Here is a 19,744-nt window from a genome sequence, read left to right as displayed (position 1 = left end):
AAAACTAAAGCAGTAAACCTACTAGCAAAAATGGCTTTCAACCAGCAAATCTCAAATTTCCCATCCTAGATAAACTGTTTCTGGTATCTTTTGCTAAATCGCACTTTAGCTCTTTTAGTAGAAGTTTTTAAGACACTCTGTGGGGGGGGGGGGGGGGGGTGTAGAACTTCAAACTTAAGAAACCCATTGCAAACCTCTCTTGTGTAGGATTTACAAATAAATGGATTAGGAATTATTTTTATCATAGTATTTCTTCCCATTGTCAATAGCTTACTGAAAACAATTAACGTGGTCATGTATTGTTTTACTAAGGTTTTGCTTTTAAAAATTATGCTCTCCCTGGAATGCATTTTGATTATCAGAAGAAGCAGTATGCATTTTTAACATAAAATATTCCTACATTCCTACAAATATTCCTGAAAAAGACTGAATACGCATAGACCATAAAGTTCATTTCTGTCTATAAAGAAGGTGCTGTTTATCCCTTGGCAATTGACAATAAAGTTCAGTTTAAAAACAAAATTACTGCACTGCTTCAATTTATTAAAAAGACCACATTTGAATTGGTACACATTAAATAAAATTATCCTTTTTTCTCCCTTAGATATATTTTTATCTTATTTTTGGTTACAACGGAATGTTCTGCAGTTTCTATGTACAGTAATTGCAGTATAAGGAGTAAATGCTAAAAAATATTTCAGTCAAAATCTATAATATTACTGTATGGTACTGTAGGTGGCATTAAAGTACACGTACCTGAGCAGTACTTAGCTACAATGTAATACTGGAACTTCAGAATGCAAACAGTAGTCTTCTAAACCAAGGCCTTACTGAGACTGAAGATTGAGCCCAAACACAAAAAGAATGATTTTATGTTCATTGCTGTGCAATAACTGGTTGTTTTTCTATTCACTTTGACTTCTTGGCTACTGTATAAACAGGAACAAGTTTAGACTAAATCCACACGGAAAAGTAGAAAAGAGAAACATTTCAGGTGTTGAACTACATCAGGAGTAAGTCACCTGAAGAATGCTGGCACCTTAAGAAGGCTGAAAAGCCAAACTGTTGCTCCTTCTACTTTTCAGTGTGGAATTAACCTTTACTTAAGTAAAATATTGACACAGCTCGCCACTCAAACACGTGACTGTAAACATTACCCAGTGTATTTAATTTTGAGTCCTTTCACAAATGTGACATTATACTGCTACATAATAAGCTCCAGGTTCAGGAAAGGGGAACAGATCTGGTTTCTACCCCTGTCTAAACTAGGCCTATTGAATTAACAGCTCTTCCAATCCACTCCACTCCAGAGTTTTGATAGAACCAGGTCTTTAACGTCGATATTGACGCTGAACTGTTTGTAGCAAAATGCTGGAATAGTCACTGAAATAGGTTGAGAAGCCCAGGTCTAAATTATACCGGAGAACAGATGACAACTTCTGCGTGGGTTTTCATCAAAGGAAAAATGTACAGCGATTTCCTTGTACATATTAGCAACTTCCCACTTTCCTGAACCTCCAAAGCATTAGAGGAAAGCAGTTGCCATTTCTGAATAAAAAGAAAAACAGCAATTTCACACGAAAAAATAAAAACAGGAAATAGAAATTAAAAAGTGAAATACACATTTCTGCATGAAAACAAATACAAACACAGCAAACACTTAAGATTTGATTCAATTTATCTTTAACATAAACACATATTAATCGTTTGGTTGATATATTGCTCAAACTATTTTCCAACTCCACCACCAGAATAAAAATGTAACTAAACAAAAAAACACCAAAAGTCTGTAATTACAGTGTAAACATGATTGTACAGTGCATTTAAAACCCACTAAAAATAAGTACCATAAAAATATTCACATATATAGTATGTACAGTATACTCTGTTCTGTATATAACTGGGACTATTTAAATAACCAACAAAAAAATATAGACAGCACTGTGTTTTTAATATAATTGCAGTATTAAATTAAAAGAATATTTAATTAAAAAAACAGTCGCGCACTAAATGGACACTAACATCAAAACACACAGAGTGGAATTGTCCAGGTATTGAGTCTGTCTCTGGTAAGGGCTGTTCTTTTCTCACTTCCCAAAACCCCCCGCCTCTCCCCGTTAGGTCATTCTGCTTCTGTCCCATCATTGGCTGACGAACCCCCTAAGCTGCCTCCTCATTGGCTGAGAGCAGCCCCTTTTCCAGCAGGTGGGCTTTGAGGGAGTTGAAGATGTGCAGTTGCTGGTCTAGTCGCAGGGCCAGGAGCTGCTGCATCACCTTGCTCGGGTTTGGACCCCTGTTGAGCAGCACAGAAATCACAGCATTATGAAAAATCGCCCCTCGTTGAAAGTGACATCAGCGTTCTTACTAATTGAGCCCTGATGGAGTGCTACTTAAACGAGAAGGACCAACAGCTCTTTGATTTCTGGTTTTCCACCTGATCCACCTGAAACTGAATAGACACAAAACTCTGGAATGGTGGCTGGTTTTCAGCTACGATAACCTCTCTTGCCTCGGCTGGTACAGAAAGACAAATCATGAAGAGCTGATGTCAGTTCAGCATTTTGGCAATATCGGGAAACACAGTTATGTTATTTGGAGTAAAACAGGCCTTTCCCCTAGTCAGTGCTTCGCCTCCAGCCTGTGATGTTAAAACACAAGTGGCTCAAAAGTGGGGAGGTCACAGGGTTTATAGCCGCAAGCCGAGAAATTCCCCGAATGGTAAATTTAATTTAAAAAAAACCTGGTGATTAAAACTCACTTAAATGCTCTGTACAATACAGCAAAAATGAATAACTCAATAAATAAAAACAGTGATACCATAGCATCTCAGGCTTAAACACAAATGCTCTGTGGAAAATGCACCACTACTATTTTTGCCTCTGTTATGGCATTATGCCTCCAGAGGAAAGCAGCACTTTACCTGATAAAACTGGCAATGTAGACATTGACGAAGGTAGCCATGAGGTACTGGCAGTCAAAGCGGTCCATGATCCCACCATGCCCTGGGATAGTGTTGGCAAAATCCTGTGCAAAACAAGGAAAATAGCTTGAAGAAGCTATAACTTGAGCAGGAGAAATAACTTGCATCTTTGAACCAGGATTTGGGGAATTTTATGTGAGATGCAGATCACCTGTAGCAAGACATTATGTACAGTAGGTAAGCATGTGAAATCATTTGCCTCCGAGATAGGCATTTGATTATTTTACTGTCCTCCTCTACTGTACCATTACAGCAGTTTCAGTTCTACTAAGATTCTTTTCTCTGTAGCAAAGGTCTTCTGAATCCTTCTCTGCTCCAGCACAGACTGGCCATGTGCCTTTCAGATCTGAGCCATGGGAAAAATCATCCACTTGCGCAAGTTCAGATACAGTAACTTGGAGTAGGAACATCAGAAATGATGGAATTATTGTTTGACGGATGATGCTTTCTAGGTTTCCAAGAGAAACCAAATGATAACCAGCAGCTTGCATTTATGCACTTCATGCATTCCTGACTGTTCTCAAGGCTGTAACATCTGCTCTTGGTATTACATCACAGATAGGCATACTAGTTTTAGAAAAGAGTCATCTATCATACAAAACATGATATGGCCATTTCTGAAGTCCAAGTACCACGTTATCAGAGCAGGTGTGGAGGGTTAACTCCAGTGTTGTACAGAGAGCAGGATGCGCCTCTTGTGAATACAAAGCCCATACCTTAATCTTGAAGGCTCTTTTGAAGCCGCTGGCAAAGAATCCACCGAATGGACCCATGAGTGAAGCAAATGCAGACAGTGCGATGCTATGGATCTGGAAGGGGTACATGCGCATGGTTTTCTGCGGAGAAGAAAGGAGAAGCTGATCATATTACACAACCTCTCATATGACAATATTCTTAATAAATCCCATGAATTCACAGAATCCCACAGGACATGGTGAAATGGTCTATTTCCCTGGTTGTGAGTGTGCACTGTAAGTAAAGAGGGTTTTGCAACCAACAGCTGTGCTTTTCCATTTCTGTATGAAATAGAATAGAAAACAGATACAAATATTTTAAAAATATTTTTATAGTGTTCCATTATTTGTAGACTTGTTAAGGTCAATGCAAAAGCAAGCTGTGGATGTTTACATTTATGTTAGCATACAATAAAAAAAAAGTTGTTGTTGAAACTCTAGGTCATGAATGATTTTATTGGCAGATCATTTTAAAGTCAGATGTCTTAGCAAAAGGGTAATCATGATACTTGCTCTTTTATAGGGGATATCCAGCTAAATAAAAGCTCATTTAAAGGTTGATTGTATTATTGTAGGTCTAAAGTAACTGGTCTTCGTTTTTATACCAGGGGTGCACAGCTCCAGTCCAAGGGGGCCAGGTTTCTATTTTTTCTACCTTAGCTCTTAATTACCTAATCAAACTGCTTATTTGCCTAATTGGACATGCTGGAGCCTTTCCTTGCTCTTGAGAAACCGAAGGTTTAAAGAGACAGTGACCCATGAGGACAGGAACTGGACTCCTCTGATGTACGATTCCGTCTTACATGAGTTAACCCCATCTCGCAGATAAAGAGCACCACTCAGATGTGAAGACAGACCAGTAAGAGAGCCATACCCAGCCGGTGAGGGACTGCAGGACAGCAGGAAGGCTGTAGTCCTGCAGCTGGAAGAGCTCCGAGGGCTCACAGTCCACTGTGAATCTGTTGGAGTCATTGTTGAATTCCACAGGACACACAAAGTATTGGTACCCTGCCATTACATAGGAGAGCTGAGAAGAGTGAAGAGGAGAGAGGGTCAGAGCAGTGGAATGGCACTTGAATCCCTGTCTTCAGAAACAGGATCACTACTAAAATACAGTGCATCAATCTGAGCACTGGGTTTAGGTTAAGAGTGAAAACTTGATATTTGCTGACATCTTCATCTGTCTGCTGATCATAGGAGCTGAGCTTTATTACTACAAACAGTAACTGGGATTGAGATATCCCAGCATGAAGAGCGGCACACCAGCAAACCTCATCAGAGTGCCTTTGGAGAGTAAAGTATATATACAAAGTTCAGCATTTACTTACCAGAAGTCCAAACACGACAGTGGCGAAAAACCCTCCTATGAACCCTTCCCAGGTCTTCTTTGGAGACAGCTGGACAAAATAAAATGGAACATTTAAATAGATATTTATTTTCTAGTATCAATTATAATAACTTTCAAAATATGTGAATTTATCCGTTTTTTAAGACTGCATTATCTTTGTGGATGTACTGAAGACCCTTGTAATTATCCTTTGCACCTCATACCGTTAGTAAAAACTGGAATTATTTATTGGTTATGAAACACATCTAACAAACCTCGGGAGCAACCTTTCTCGGTGAGGGAGAGGAGATCCCCAGATATACTGTATATTTAAACAGCTTTTTATTCAATTAATCTAAGCTGTATGGTCTGCATTCCCTCTTCTGAGACAACATAAACCTGACTTCAAGGTGTTCTCTTAGAAAAAGTCATAATTTGCACTATTACTGACATAATCACTGTCCAACATGTCATTTTCCAAAGTGGCTGCAGTTACTCGCAAGTATATGGAGTGATCTAGATCAATACCTCCTTGCTCACAGACATAGAGGACATTTCTAAAGTCTATAAGTATACATTTATCTTAACATATGCTGAACAGATCTTCTTTAGAAAACAAAAAATAAACAATTAACATGTACAAATAAAATCCGTCCAGCCTGACCTTAATGAGCGGAGTTCGCCCAAAGAAGAAGCCGAACATGTATGCCATGATGTCATTACAGATCACACAGGAGATGGGAACAATAAACCTGCAAAACAGGAGTGCGACAAGTCAGCATCCTGGGCAGAACTCTCAAAAACACAGCACCGGAAATAATAATGGAGACGAAGAAAAAAACTGTTAAAAGTATGGAGTGAGGGCTTAAACAGAAACATGTTACTAAACACAACATTAAATTGACATGCTGAGCTGGCAGTCAGACATCAGAAAACGGCAAACTGCCACAAGTGCGATATAGGTGTGTGCTGTGAAACCAATACACAGTGTAGCTGCACGGAAACCTTTGCCGAGCAGCTCCACACCCGTTATGACTATATTCTGTTCTGATTAAATGTTACCTCCTGCAACTACAGTGAGGTTATTCTCCAGATCTCTACGGCAGCCTCACCTAGGACATGAACAATTTACTGCAGGGAATTTGGCATCAGTTTTTGTAGAGCTTGCATTTGTCTTCCTTCTTTTGTCTGCAGCCCCTGCTTCATGAACCTCCTTCAGAGCCTTCCATACGGCACAGGGTGGAAGGTGAAGGAGGAGCAGCGTTCAGTGGCTCAGGCTTTCACTTCTATGCTCTTGCCATGAGAGGTCTCCTTCCCAGACACCAGAGTGTGCACCACATATTTAAATCTCTACAACGGCAACAGTGCCTTTACTTACACAGGTCCTAATGCGGACAGTTGCTATTTTTTATAAACTTAGAATTGCCAATTAGTTTTGTTACATCCATCCAATTTCAAAAAGGCGAGAGTTTTGGTCTCTGCACCCCTTGTCTGTATCCGGGGAGAACAAGGAACGGAAGGCAGACTCTTCTGGCTTGCCCACATTTCACTTGAGCCACTGGTCTCTTAACACATCCATAGACAACACTGCCCCCAACCTGCAGTTCAGTGCCAACAGGAGAAGGCATGTCCCTCACCGACAGCACGACAAGCCTGCAAGTGCCAAGAGGCCAATAGGGTGACTGTATCCCTGGCTGAATTACCCTACCATACCCTTGGCAGCACTCAGAAGTGCGGCAGAGTCTGTGCTGCCCCATAATGACTTTGCAGTATGACGATATAAGGTATTAAGTAACACTACCTTTGGACACATGAGCAAGTCATTTGTATTTTGCATCATACACACAATTTGTTCCTCCATTTTCATAACTTCCATCTGGATTACTGCGTCTTAGTCTCTATTACTATAGCACAGTGACTTAAAATATCTTTTTAGGAGTCTGAAATCTGTTCTCTAGAAATACATTTCTAAATGTGCGCTGATCTAGCCACCAGAGAGGCCCAGCTCTTTCTGCATTGGTCTCATTTACATATCTGATCAGAATACCATGGTGGTTGTGCCTTGATAACATCACAAACACTACCAGAAAGAACAGGATAAGAAGTAAAAAGAAGCTCATTATAGTCTTAGCAATGAGGAGTGTATCAACTTAACCATAAAGTAGGAGTGTAATGTTTATTAATAAGTAGTTTTAATTCCCGCAAAGTAACCTACTTTGAAATGATGTATGAGCATTATGGATTCATTTTATAAAAGTAAAATAATCTCTTGGAATTTTGGTACACGCTATAGAGACAAGAGACTATAATGAGACTCGAGTTTTTAAGAGGTGTCTCTCATTCCTGAGCACATTTTTAGATGGTGAGAAGGAGAGAAGTCTACGCTGTTTCCTGTCACTGCTCTTCATCTCACGGCAGCTACTGCCAAATCTGGAAATCCTGCTGTCCCGCTTCCTGCAACTGGAAACTGGCCTCATTCCCGCTCCAGAGTAAGCCTAGTATCGTCCCTGCTAGCAGGCGCGCTCCCTCTGCTTCCTGCTGCATGAGGAATCCCCTACATCCTCAGTTCTTACGGCTAAGGCATTGCAAAAAGTGGGTTGGGTTGCTAGGTCAGTGATCATTATTGTCAGTGAGTTGAGTTTCTTTCTTGAACCAGTAGTTTCAAAGGTCAAAAATGCATTTTTAAGCTTGAATGAAGCTTGGTGGATTTCAGAGCACTACTTTAAAGGTAAATGAAAGTCAGCGCAAAAGGACTTTCCACTCTTTTTGTTAACGACGTGCGGTCTTGATGCTGTCCCATGGCCAGAAGGACAGTCATGAGTGACGTACCAGATCATGCCTTCAAAGAGATTGTGGATGATGAGGTGAGACTGGGTGACGACGATCAGCAACGTCACGTGAGTCCAGCCAAACTGTGGGGGAGACAGAAAAAAAAGCTCAGTTAGCTTAAGGGGATAACCTGGTGGGTCAACCAGTACATGTAGTTCCTCACAGCACAGGCTGGGACAAGTCTGAGGAACTGGCACAGCGCCACAAGGGTAGGTGCGGTTTTATAAAGAAGACGACGACCTAGTTTTTCCACAATTTCATTTAACCAAATCAGTCAGTTCAAAAATGATTTTCTTCAAGGACAACCTGGAAAGTGCCCATTAGCGAAGCGGGACACTTAATGGAGCAATCTGGTTGAAGTCCTAAATAGCGTCCTGACAAATAAAATAGCAGCAAAAGAGCCAACACATACCATGTAGAACTGCAAGCGGTAGTGCTTCTTGACCAGACTCAAGACAAACATGCAAAATCCTGCAAAACAATAGGAAGAAAAAAAGAAAATAATCTGCAAGGTGCCAAATATCATGGTTTCTAAAATCTGAGCTTTAAGACCTCACATTTTTAAAAGCTTTCCCAATATGCAATTAAAACCTGAACTACTGAGATCTTGGAGATACCAGTGTAAATACCAGTGAAGTTTAGCTACAGGTGAACTACTTTTCATTTAAACCCTGCATGTGAAACATGCCTATATCTCCATGTTTTAAAAACCCTGCATGCAAAAATTACATTGAGGGTTTCTAGCTGTCTTGTATATGATTTAGCTGTATTAAACCTCCTCCTGAGCAATTAATATATAACATTCAACAGGTGTAGTAGAATATTTTCATCTTTAGTTTCCCCATTATTCGGGAGACACAAGCATCTGCATCTGATTCATTCAGCATGTGGTTCCTTTGTTCATTAAAAGACTGGCAGGCAAACAGCTTTTCTTTCATTAGATGCCCGCTTGAAAAATAGTGGAATATATCAAAAAGGACAAAAAAATGTGCTGTCTTTTTGCAAGATTATTCTTCTTTTAGTGCTGAAAAACCATATCCTACTTCATGCACACAGTGGAGCTTTCCTTATGTCGGACTGTCCAGAATGAAATTAAGCATAACAATAAATTAACAGTAAATTGAGACGTAAAACCAAGATCCTGACTCTCTGTGGTCATTAAAAATCCCTGGCACTTCTCGAAAAGAGTAGGGGTGTAACCCCAGTGTCCTGGCCAAATTTCCAATTGGCCCTTACCAATCATGGCCTCCTAATAATCCCCCTCTACGAATTGGCTACATTACTCTGCTCTCCTCCCCACTGATAGCTGATATGTGGTGAGCGTTCTGGCGCACAATGGCTGCCGTCGCATCATCCAGGTGGATGCTGCACGTTGGTGGTGGTGGAGGGGAGTCCCCATTACCTGTAAAGCGCTTTGAGTGGAATGTCCAGAAAAGCGCTATATAAGTGTAAGCAATTATTAATTATTATTATTACTTCTGAATCTCCTTACAATAAATCAAGACCGCTTTCTGTCAAACACGAAATATGTTTGCTACCCCATCTTCCAAATCTTTCAGGTGCTTCATTGACATGTGCTTCAGAAAAGATATCCTAAAAGCTGTGTTTTTATTTAAATTTACCAGCCTTTACCCATCAACACTTCAGCGTCAGTGTGCTTTCATTGTATCGCCCCTCCTCGAGTTATAGTGTACCAAACAAACGTGCTCAACCACATCCTGTTGAAAATGAGCTAAGGGGAAAAATAAACTGCTTCAGTTTTGCAATTAAAATATTGCTTAAAAATGCACTTAACAATTGGGTTTAAACACAGGAAAACCTACAGCAAATTCAATTTTGAAGTAATTTGATGCCTTGTAACACAGTTTTAATATCTAAACAAAGTCTCAAGTGTGGCAGTGTGTTATGACTTTACTGTTCTGACCCTTATCCACCAAAAAACTGTTAAGTGCTTCTCTAGCAAGTATATATCTTTACAGCACCACATAACTGCAGTGTAGGTAATATACATTGACGGACAAGTAGCTTTTCTACACCACACTGGTTAGAACACATTTCCATTCTGCTATGGGCACCTTGCACTAAATAAAATAAGAAAGAGAATTGCAAAGGTCCAGTAAAGCTTAAATAGTGGGTTACAGAGGATTTATTACAAGTTATTTACCTTTAAACTGTGAATTGATTAGGAACAGTGTAAAGGGGAAAGAATTATATGCTTGCCTCTTCATCTTTCCAGCACATATGTGAGTTTAATGGGGTAAAGGCTGAACTTCACTACAAAAGAGAGAGAATGTAGGTATATGGAGTTTAACTGGTAAAGGCTGGTCTTAACGTTCAGGTGTGTACGGGTGTCGTCCCTGGTGGCACAGCCTTGGCAGGTGTTTCATGTGGGTGATTTCAAGAACACCACCCTCGACAAGAGAAAGGACTTTATGCAAAGAGTATCGGGAGTCTGCAGCCCAGCTCCTTTGCAGTGCCTGCCCTACCTGTCAAGTACATGGCAAAAGAGATGAAGCGATGGTATTTGCTGAGGATTCTCAGGGGCTCCTCGCGCTGCACCAGTGTGAAGAAGTAGTCTGTCACAGTTTCACCGTAGAAGAAATAATTCACACACAGCAGAAAGTACCTGCATAGAAGACAGTGGAAAACTAGTTAGATCGTCCATTAGCACTATAGCCAAATAAAAGTCTTCTCCTGCCTCACGCTGACACGAGCTGATCTGAGGAAAACAAGAGTCAGAATCAGACTGCAAAGAATATCTGTCGTGTGTGCATCCTGTAAGGACCTAGCACTGCATCAGAGATCGCATGAGATACAGACACCCAGCTGTGACAACACGCATTATGCAACACAGCTCCTTTTTTACATAAAATTTTCCATGCACCTTTCATATCTTGTGAAATTTCTAGATGCAAAGTGAAAATTTCATCTGATGGGACAGATCTACTCTTTGTCTGAAACCGCTTCTCATTTCAAGAGATCATTTTACCCTAGTGTGCGTCATCAATAAAGTTTAAATTTAAACATTCTATAACTTTATCACTGTTTAATATGTAACGATTTACACATATATAAGGTCTTATTACACTGATTAAGGTAGATCAAAGAATACAAACATAAATATGTACATTGCTTTAATGAGCCCACATCTGGAGTGCTGCACACCGTTCTGGTCTTTGAGTCAGAAAGAAAAGACCCACAGTAGACAGGACAAACTTCACGGAACAGCAGGCAGACAGACAAAAGGATCAAAGAACACGAGTTACAATTATTGAATCTCATCAGTTATAATAAACAATGGTAAAAGGAGACTTAGGCAGATGTTAAACTTTATAAGAATGAACCTGAATCCAGATGACACTTCATACTTCATTAAACAGAACGCCAGAGCAGAAAGTAAAGCTTAAGTATAGACGGCTCACATTACAGAGCAGTTTTTTCAATAGATGATTACTCATCTATTAAAGCCACTTTCGGAGGTGGATATTTAATCTTTCAATTCAGCTAGAAGCTGAAAACCACTGTTAATGGTAAACTGGCAAGCTCTTCTGGACTTTGTTCCTGGTCTTAACTTAAGATCTCCTTATGCTTTTAAGGGACAGAGCAGGAGTCCCGGCACCAGGGCACATGACGGACAGGCTTACCAGCTGAGTGTTCGGAACCAGGGCAGGTGATACGAGTGATAGACGCTGTAGCCAATGGTGATGATCTCTTGGAAACACTTGATCTGCACGCAGAGCACCTGCGCAGAGAGGGGACCAGTCAAACGTTCATTCACCCTCCTCCTAACAAGGGGTGGTGGCGGTCTTTTCAAACCCAGCAAATACGTCAACAGCGATGAAAAATGAATATGCTGTTACTTATTTCCCTTGGCTGAAACATTTGAATACATTGCCTCAAAGACAGAATACATCAATGGTTTTATTTTATGTAAGTTAATAATACACGAAATATAAGGCTCCTGACTAAAAATGTTATTTTTTTTCTTTATATTAAGACAGTATTGGTAGCCTTTGCTTCAAGATTGAGTCAATTCCTTAACAGACTATTATACACATGAAGGGCTTCTCCAAAAAAATCAACATTTTAATTTTCCCTCAAATTTGGTTTTATGGCGTAAACTAAGTAGCAAAAGTTTTTTCATAGTTTGCAGAAAAACTGCAAATAAACGAAGGAGGCCGTTTGGCCCATCTAGTCACTCTATTAGGCAGTAACTAAGCGACCCAGGAATCTCATTCCTCTGCCTCTTGAAAGAAGTCAGAATGGGAGCTTCAATAACATGGCTGGGCAGACTCCCACAACACTCTGGGTAAAGAAGTGTTTTAAACACACTTCCCACTGTCTTCCTGCCTCGTCTCACCTGAAACTGTATTGATGTTCCAAACAAAACAAATTACAGCTGTGAACCGGCCCTCACGTATTCCTTTTAAATGGGTGGGTAGGTAGCTGGTAAATGATACCAAATAAAAGATTCCCAAGTCCAGTATCTGGAAGGGGTAAAGAAAGCAATGTTTTGTGAAAATAAGGGGCGACTTACGATCATCATTAAGACCATGGGCCCAAGATAGATGATGATGAAGAAGAAAGCGATCATGGCCAGAGTGAGGATGCCACGCACCCACCAGTTCCTCCATCTGAAACCAGACAAAGACAACACATCCTCCAACAATCCAGCTCCGCGGATTTGAAAATAAAAATCTGCTGTTTGGGGTATGCCGACCTCATAACGAAGGGTGAAATTACCTAAAATCAGTTTCATCGTTCACGCTCTACAATGTACTGTAGAAGTTGAAGTAGGTAGCCGTGTCAGCATGCGTAGGTTGCAAAAGAACAGGTAAAGGTTTATTCTGTGCTGAAAAGAAGAGAGACATTTCAGCTGTGGAGCCTTCTTCAGGTGTGAGGGAGAGTGGAAGTGTGGGAATCCGGCAGTTAAGAAGGCTCCATGGCTGAAACACTGCGTCTCTTTTCTTTTCAGCATGGAATAAATCTTTACCTGTTCCTTCACATGTACTGCATGTTCTCAGAAATACTCTTTGATTAGTGTCTCTCTGGACTCTGGTCTCCCTATAGTTGTACTGCAAGAATTTACCCTCAGGTATTGCACTTCAGCTCAGAAGAGGCTCTCCTGCATTTTAATCAATCAAAACTGTTGGTCAAAACAAAACCGAGCCTTGATGGTTCTGTCGACTCCTGCAGGGCCAGAGAGGCTCCAGTTACCTTGAAGAGAGCCTGGCGAGGGCTTTGTTGAGGACTTCGGGGGTGTCGTCTGCAGGGGGCACTTCGGGGATCCCCGAATCAGGCTTTGTCTCGCTGTCAGAGGCCGCCTCGCCATCGGTCTTCACTTCGGACTCTGAGCCCTGCCCGGAGCAAGGGAGAAAGAGAGAAGGGAGTGAGGAAACCGAAAAGAGAGCCAACAGATGAAGCAGGTTTTCAGAGAAGGAGAAAACACTGAGAAACAACTCATGGAGCACTGCCAAATTCGCTCTCCTCCCCAGCTCTGTGGGGCTTGTCTGAACTGCATGGCTAAAGAGATGGTTTGTGTTGGTGAAAACAGCATGTGAAAATTAAGGACCCACCCATCTGCCACCTGCAGCTGAATTAAGATCCCAAATCAAGGACAATTTAAAGAAGTAATAGTTCACCAGTGCTGGAGAAAACATCTTTTAACAATAGTTCAGGTGGGTAGCTGTGTAGGAACAAGAAATAGGTTTATTCCGTGCTGAAAAGAGAAGAAAGAAAACACTGTTTCGGCCATGGAGCCTTCTTCAGGTATGAGAAGGAAGCTCTCACACCTGAAGAAGGCTCCACGGCCGAAATGATGTGTTTTCTTTCTTTTCTTTTCAGCATGGAATAAACCTATATCTTTTCACAATGTAGTTCAAGTGGGTAGCTGCATCAGCATGTGTAGGCTGCAAAGGAACCAGTAAAGGTTTATTCTGTGCTGAAAAGATAAGAAAAGAAACCCTTTTTGGCTGTGGAGCCTTCTTCACAGCCAAAACAATTATGTACAAACGTCATCAGATGCTCTTTTATTCTACCTAACTAGCTAAGAATAAAGACACTGTATTAACAGCTATTGAAAGAAGTAAAGAAAGCCACCATTCCAGCTGAATCCATCTCCCGTATGGAATAAGTTGCCAACTTCCCTTGGGCAAAAGAAATGGGGATACCTCTCAACACGCATGCATACAGATACATACTTCCTCACCCTGTTACAAACAAACAGACTTGTTGAATGAAGCAGCAGGTTCTGAGTTTGCCATGGAAACACATCCTGTCACTTCTCCCCACAGATGGGAAAACAAGGTGCTTCTGGAGCCTTAGGAAACCCTGACACTTCCTGTTGTGAACGGGAAGTGTGATCAGCTGGACATAGGAACAATAGCTGCTCATCCTCCAAGGTCCTCCGCCTCTTCTCTCACTGTAAGAAACCCACTCCAACTACTTCTAACCCATCTCGACCATTACCTCAGTAACATTAACGATGACTCCATCAGCAAAATTCAAACCATTCCAGTCTTTACCATGAATGTGGACGGCAATAAACCTGTCAGGTTGGTCTAGCAATGCATAGCAACTTGATCCTTTCCCATGTGCTCTGTAAGTTCTGTTTTTTGTAAGCTAATTCATAAATACTCCTGCCTAAGAGGAGGCTTTCTAAAAAAAAAATCTTATCTTCAATATCTCAAACTTTTTTTAGGATAAACTAGAAATTAACAGCTGCGCTCACGGATGAACAATGTTGTTAAGACAGGAGACAGATCCTTCTTGATCTGGAGAACGAGCCATGTCCACGCTACAGGGGCGCACAGTGCTTCTTAGACACACTTCAAAACTGACTTGAGCCTGGAGCTGCTCAGACGCAGCGAGGAAATAAATGAGCAGGTTACAAAAAATGGTACTCTTGTCGTTCGCCCTGGACATTTTACACACACAAAAGGATTAATCGTATTCTCCGCCCCGTGTGATCATGCAGCTTTGAAATTGGGAAATTGCTACATTTGCAATGCAAATCTCTACATACTGGAAGAGCAAACCTGATAGCAGTTTTCATCCTGAACACATCACTTTCCTTTCTTCTGTGCGAGCTGGGCGCTGGCTGGGGATGCTGTTAATACTTTATAAATGTACTTCTTCACACCCCAGCCTGTCTTCTCATCACAATGCCCGCACAATCACGGCCCACTCTGATCATGTAATTGATTAAGATGCATCAGTAACACACCCACGGGGGAATACAGATGATATACTATTACCTTCTAGTGCAGTAGGAGATATCTTCTCAAAGACATTTAAATGTGCTGCAATAAGAGACCATTATGAAATGATAAGGCACTTTGTGAACAAATGTTAAATGAAAAAAATAACATGCGGTACAACACAATGGTTCTATAAAGAGGACTGATTAGTTGAAGATATTTTGGATTGAAAACAATGTCCTTAATTCAGTCTGGTATCCATTTTTGTTTTATTTGGAAGATCCTTATTGTGAAACCTAAAGAAGTGAGACAGATTTGAATTGTACACATTGTATTGCATGTTGGGAGCTGTGCTGTTTATTAAAAGCATGTTTGACTATTCAGAAGTGCGAGTCTTGTCCCCACCCTCTCCCTGTGGGTGTGTTGCCAATCCAGTCGGCCTTGCTGTGATTCAGGATCTGCTGTGTTTATTCTGCTGCAAGGTGTGGGAACAACGTGCCTCCAAGCAGGAACAGCTCAGTGTTGGCTCAGCAGTAGCTACCAATATGATAGTCTCTTTGAGTTTTAGTCATATCACTAATTCTGATGACCATACAACACCATTACTGTCTTATCTGAAAATCGGTGTCATCTTTCTATGGCTACTAACACATATCTGTGTGCATTAACAAAAGTTAAGAATTCTTGCAAAATCACGTGAAATTCAATCTGAAATCAGATGCATTTAAAAATACACAAGCCTAAGGACTAACTTGTGCATGATCATTCTTTTACCCAGCGAAGGGCAACACAGGGTATGTTCTGTGTCTATATTAGATCGATCCCTAACCACCGTGTGAGCTGTAGATAATGGAGACATTGATTACATTAAAGCTAAACCCCAGGTCAAGCAGAGTTCACTAGGAAATGCTACCACAAAAAGTAATGGAATAAGAACGGAGTCGCCCACACTAATACTGCCTCCGCAGGGTGGGGCATCATTGCTGAAAATTGCCTTTAAGATTGTATAGCAAAAACTGAAAGCCCTTGCACACGATTCTCCTGAATCTAGTCTTTTCCTTCTCCGTTACCCAGTTAGGTCAAGGAGACACTGTGACAGACAAAGGGTACAACATTCAGACACTATTCTACATAACCATATTTAGACAAAACAGCAAAAAATGAAAAAGGGGGCTGGAAACGTAACATGGCTTAAATGTAATAAAGCACTAATCTGCAGCATGTGATCAGCATGGAAGTATCTGCGGAGAAGACAGGCCTCGACTGGATGGGCCACACTGGCGGAAACAGCGCCGCCCATCTATCCCCCTGGATGACTGCGTTCTTAAAATAGTTCTTCAGCCCGGGTCTTACAATGTGCTCCATTGTGGGAGCACCAGGGAATACATAATTATAGGCTAACAGCACCTACAGCCCACTGAGGGCTTCAATCACTGACTGCTGACTGTGACTGCTGCTGTGTGTAACCACTGGGCCAGAGGCAGAAAAAGCTGCTTTTATCCAGTTTGCTTTTCCCCATATTGCTCTCCTTGAAACATGGAGATCTCAATCTGCCCCGAGACCAGGGTTACTGTCAAGAGCCCTTACTGAAATAATGCAATGTGTGCTGGTGACACAGATTGTTTTTTTTTTAAATACACATTCTTTCTACATTAGCAAGTGGATTGAGAGATGGGGGGGCATTGTGTTTTAGACTTTTTAGAAGTGGTATTGTTTGGTTTTTGTCCTAATAAGCGTTTTGAGAAGCTGAGGAGAAAATGAGCAAGGCATCCTCTGCTGTAGTGGCTCATTTGTGAAAGCTGACATTACTTCTGCACTCATATTTGGTTTAGGGTATTGGAACGCGTCCTGCAGCTCAAGGCTCATTCCCTTTCCAGAAGACCACCTGAGCAGCTCAGCCACCTCTGTGTCAGTGATCACTGCTTTGCCACCGTGACACCAAGACATTTGCGTGCACCTAGGCTTAACTGTGGGCTGGTAACGGTTTAAAAACAACGCAAGAACATCCACAATGGTGTGAACGACGTCCCAAGCAGAGGGGGTTGAAGAGAAATTGTAACATGGGAATTCATCAAGAGGCCCCTTGATTAACAGGGGACATGGATAAGTAGGTGTACTAACCTCAGTGCTCTGGATAGGTTCCAGTATGAGCTTGTACAAACTGGCCTTGCTAAAATTACCCCTTAAAATTGGCTGGTGAACCTGGGTGTGACACTGCAGTGGTGGACGACATGAGTCTCTTCCTGCCTACCTTAGGTGCCTTGGTAGGAAAACTGTTCTGCAAATTCAAGGAATGATTAAGGTAAAATTTCACAAATCAATTACTGATGACCTGGATGAAACTAACTTCCATGGAGCCTTTCACATCCAAAGGACAAGACTTTGCAAGACAATTCTTTAATGAAATAAAACTTCAAACAACAGCTGGGAGTCATCTGTCGAGTTTATCGATGGTTTTAACATGACTACAAAAGTAGCCATCAATATGTCTAGAAATCCATGGTTCAAGCAAAGCGAAACAAATATACAAGTGAGATGAGATGACCTTTACAAAGAGTATTTTTCTTCCATCTATCCCCCCCTCTCTATAATGTACGACTGAAGCCACGTGAGGACATTGGAACAGAACGCCTCTTTGAGCGAGTTGACGTCATCATTCGGAAACCTTGGTTACAGCAAGTCCAGTTTCTCACATCCCCCTACCGTTACCAAATAAACAATACTGAAAACACAAGAAATGGATATTGTAAATATGATGTGTTTTTTTTTCTTGAAAACCCCATTTAATACGATATATTTGCAAAATACATTGCCCTAGCGTAGTTACGGGGGTGTGAGGGATATAAATAGCTTTCTCAACCCAACCGTCTTCCAAGCGGTTTCCAGCTGTATCATATACGTTATTTCGTGCAAAGCAGAAACATCTACAAATCAACAATACCCAAATGAAAACCTGCAAATACTTCACTCGTTTGAAATAGTTTAAAAAGCTCTTCCTAAAGATTGAAAAATAACGTTTCTGCTTATAGCATCACTTCATCGGAAGTCTAGACGCCTCATCTCGGCGCTGAATTTAACAACGTTAACGAATATATCGACGCCCGAAGTAACAATTTTCATTTTGAGCAACATGACTGTAAATTAATCCTTTAAGACACACGCTAGGTTTATTGTTTTTAATCTTGTTTCGGGAAGGATGCAGACAAAGCCTAGTTAGATCACTGGCAGCAGTGTGATGCCAGAAACCAGGTTAAAGTGTTCACGGGGTCGTGCTTTACATATCCTGACAACGACCAGAACAGTGCAATTGTGCAATTTGGAAATGGCCTCACTGTGTTCACACTAATGTAAACGTCACCCACGATTTAGAAAATATGAGACTCTGGATTCCGAACCAATTAAATGCACACAAAAAAATCACTTTTCCAGAATTTTATTCGTCTGTTCTGAATGCACGGAGGCTGAAAATAACACACGTATTTACCAAAAGCATCGCTGAACATTTCTGCGACGCGGTTTTTTTTTTACATTTAATCCACTGGAGCAACAGATCGCGAAGTAAACGGCGACTACCAACGCTGAAGTAGCAGTCAGCTCGCAATGCGAAACACAGACCAGTTTATTTACCTTGTCATCGGCTTGTCGCCGTACCTCACTCTCCTGCGGGCCTCGGTGCCTCAGTTCTGCCATTGCAGCTGCGTCAGAGGGAGCAGTACACAGCCGATGATGGGTTATATTGTAGCGAAGGCGCCTTAAGGTTTAAAAACGCAGTGTAACAATTCAATGTCCCAGTGACGAACCGTGATGGCTTGTAACCCTTAACCCGCTGTTTCACCAGCGCAACGGCGCGACATCTCGCGATACTTGGACTGAGGCTTGACGCGCCTTCACCGCACTTTTGGCGCTAGTCGAGAGAGTTCGAGGAGTGATCTCACGAAGAAAATATTACCCATCTAGTAATCTTGCGAATAAAAATAAAATATGAAGTATCACACATTCCTTTCAAACAGTTCGGGCTGGGCATTATTAGTATTATAATCACTGTGACTGTGCTTAACATATTTATTCCAGAGAGATCCAGTTTATAAATTCCAAGTTCTCGGTTACTGGTGAAATACCAGGGGACAAATTATCCTAACCTTACAAGTGTGTGTAAATCACTATACTTATTTTTTTTTTCACTCCACACTAGTCAAAATGCACTTCTTGGTTTGTGTAGGCAAAGGCAAGACATAAAGTTGCTGACACAAACTGAGCCGGTAAATAATAATTAATAATTGCTTACATAGCGCTTTTCTGGACACTCCACTCAAAGTACTTTACAGGTAATGGGGTCTCCCCTCCACCACCACCAATGTACAACTCTACCAGCACACATCAGCTATCGGTAGGGAGGAGAACAGAGTGATGAATCCAGTTCATAGATGGGGTTTATTAGGAGGGCATGACCGGTAAAGACCAATGGGAAATTTTGCCAGGACACCAGGGTAACACCCCTACTGTTTTCGGGAAACACCCTAGGTTTTTAATGACCACAGAGAGTCAGGACCTTGGTTTTACATCTCATCTGAAGGACAGCACCTTTTTTTTTACAGTTTAGTGTCCCCATCACTATACTGGGGCACTAGGACCCACACAGACCACAAGGTGAGCACCCCATGCTGGCCCCACTAAC

The 19,744-nt window shown here is 41.3% G+C and overlaps 1 protein-coding gene across 1 annotated transcript; it reads right to left on the bottom strand.

Moving 5' to 3' along the window:
• Positions 1-1,147: 1,147 nt before the first annotated feature.
• On the bottom strand, positions 1,148-18,937 carry cds2 (CDP-diacylglycerol synthase (phosphatidate cytidylyltransferase) 2). Its single transcript, XM_006625354.3, has 13 exons — positions 18,697-18,937; positions 13,088-13,227; positions 12,408-12,504; positions 11,515-11,612; positions 10,357-10,496; positions 8,283-8,341; positions 7,871-7,953; positions 5,706-5,793; positions 5,043-5,111; positions 4,589-4,741; positions 3,697-3,816; positions 2,921-3,024; positions 1,148-2,293 (listed from the first exon to the last, which is right to left on the bottom strand). Exons 1-13 carry the CDS (start codon positions 18,757-18,759, stop codon positions 2,161-2,163), a joined length of 1,347 nt encoding a protein of 448 aa, XP_006625417.2. The 5' UTR covers positions 18,760-18,937; the 3' UTR covers positions 1,148-2,160.
• Positions 18,938-19,744: the final 807 nt, after the last annotated feature.

Source organism: Lepisosteus oculatus, chromosome 2 (assembly GCF_040954835.1).
Source record: "Lepisosteus oculatus isolate fLepOcu1 chromosome 2, fLepOcu1.hap2, whole genome shotgun sequence".
Classification (NCBI taxonomy): domain Eukaryota; kingdom Metazoa; phylum Chordata; class Actinopteri; order Semionotiformes; family Lepisosteidae; genus Lepisosteus; species Lepisosteus oculatus.
The sequence above is the reverse complement of the archived record's forward strand: the minus strand, read 5'-3'. Positions and strand labels throughout refer to the sequence as shown.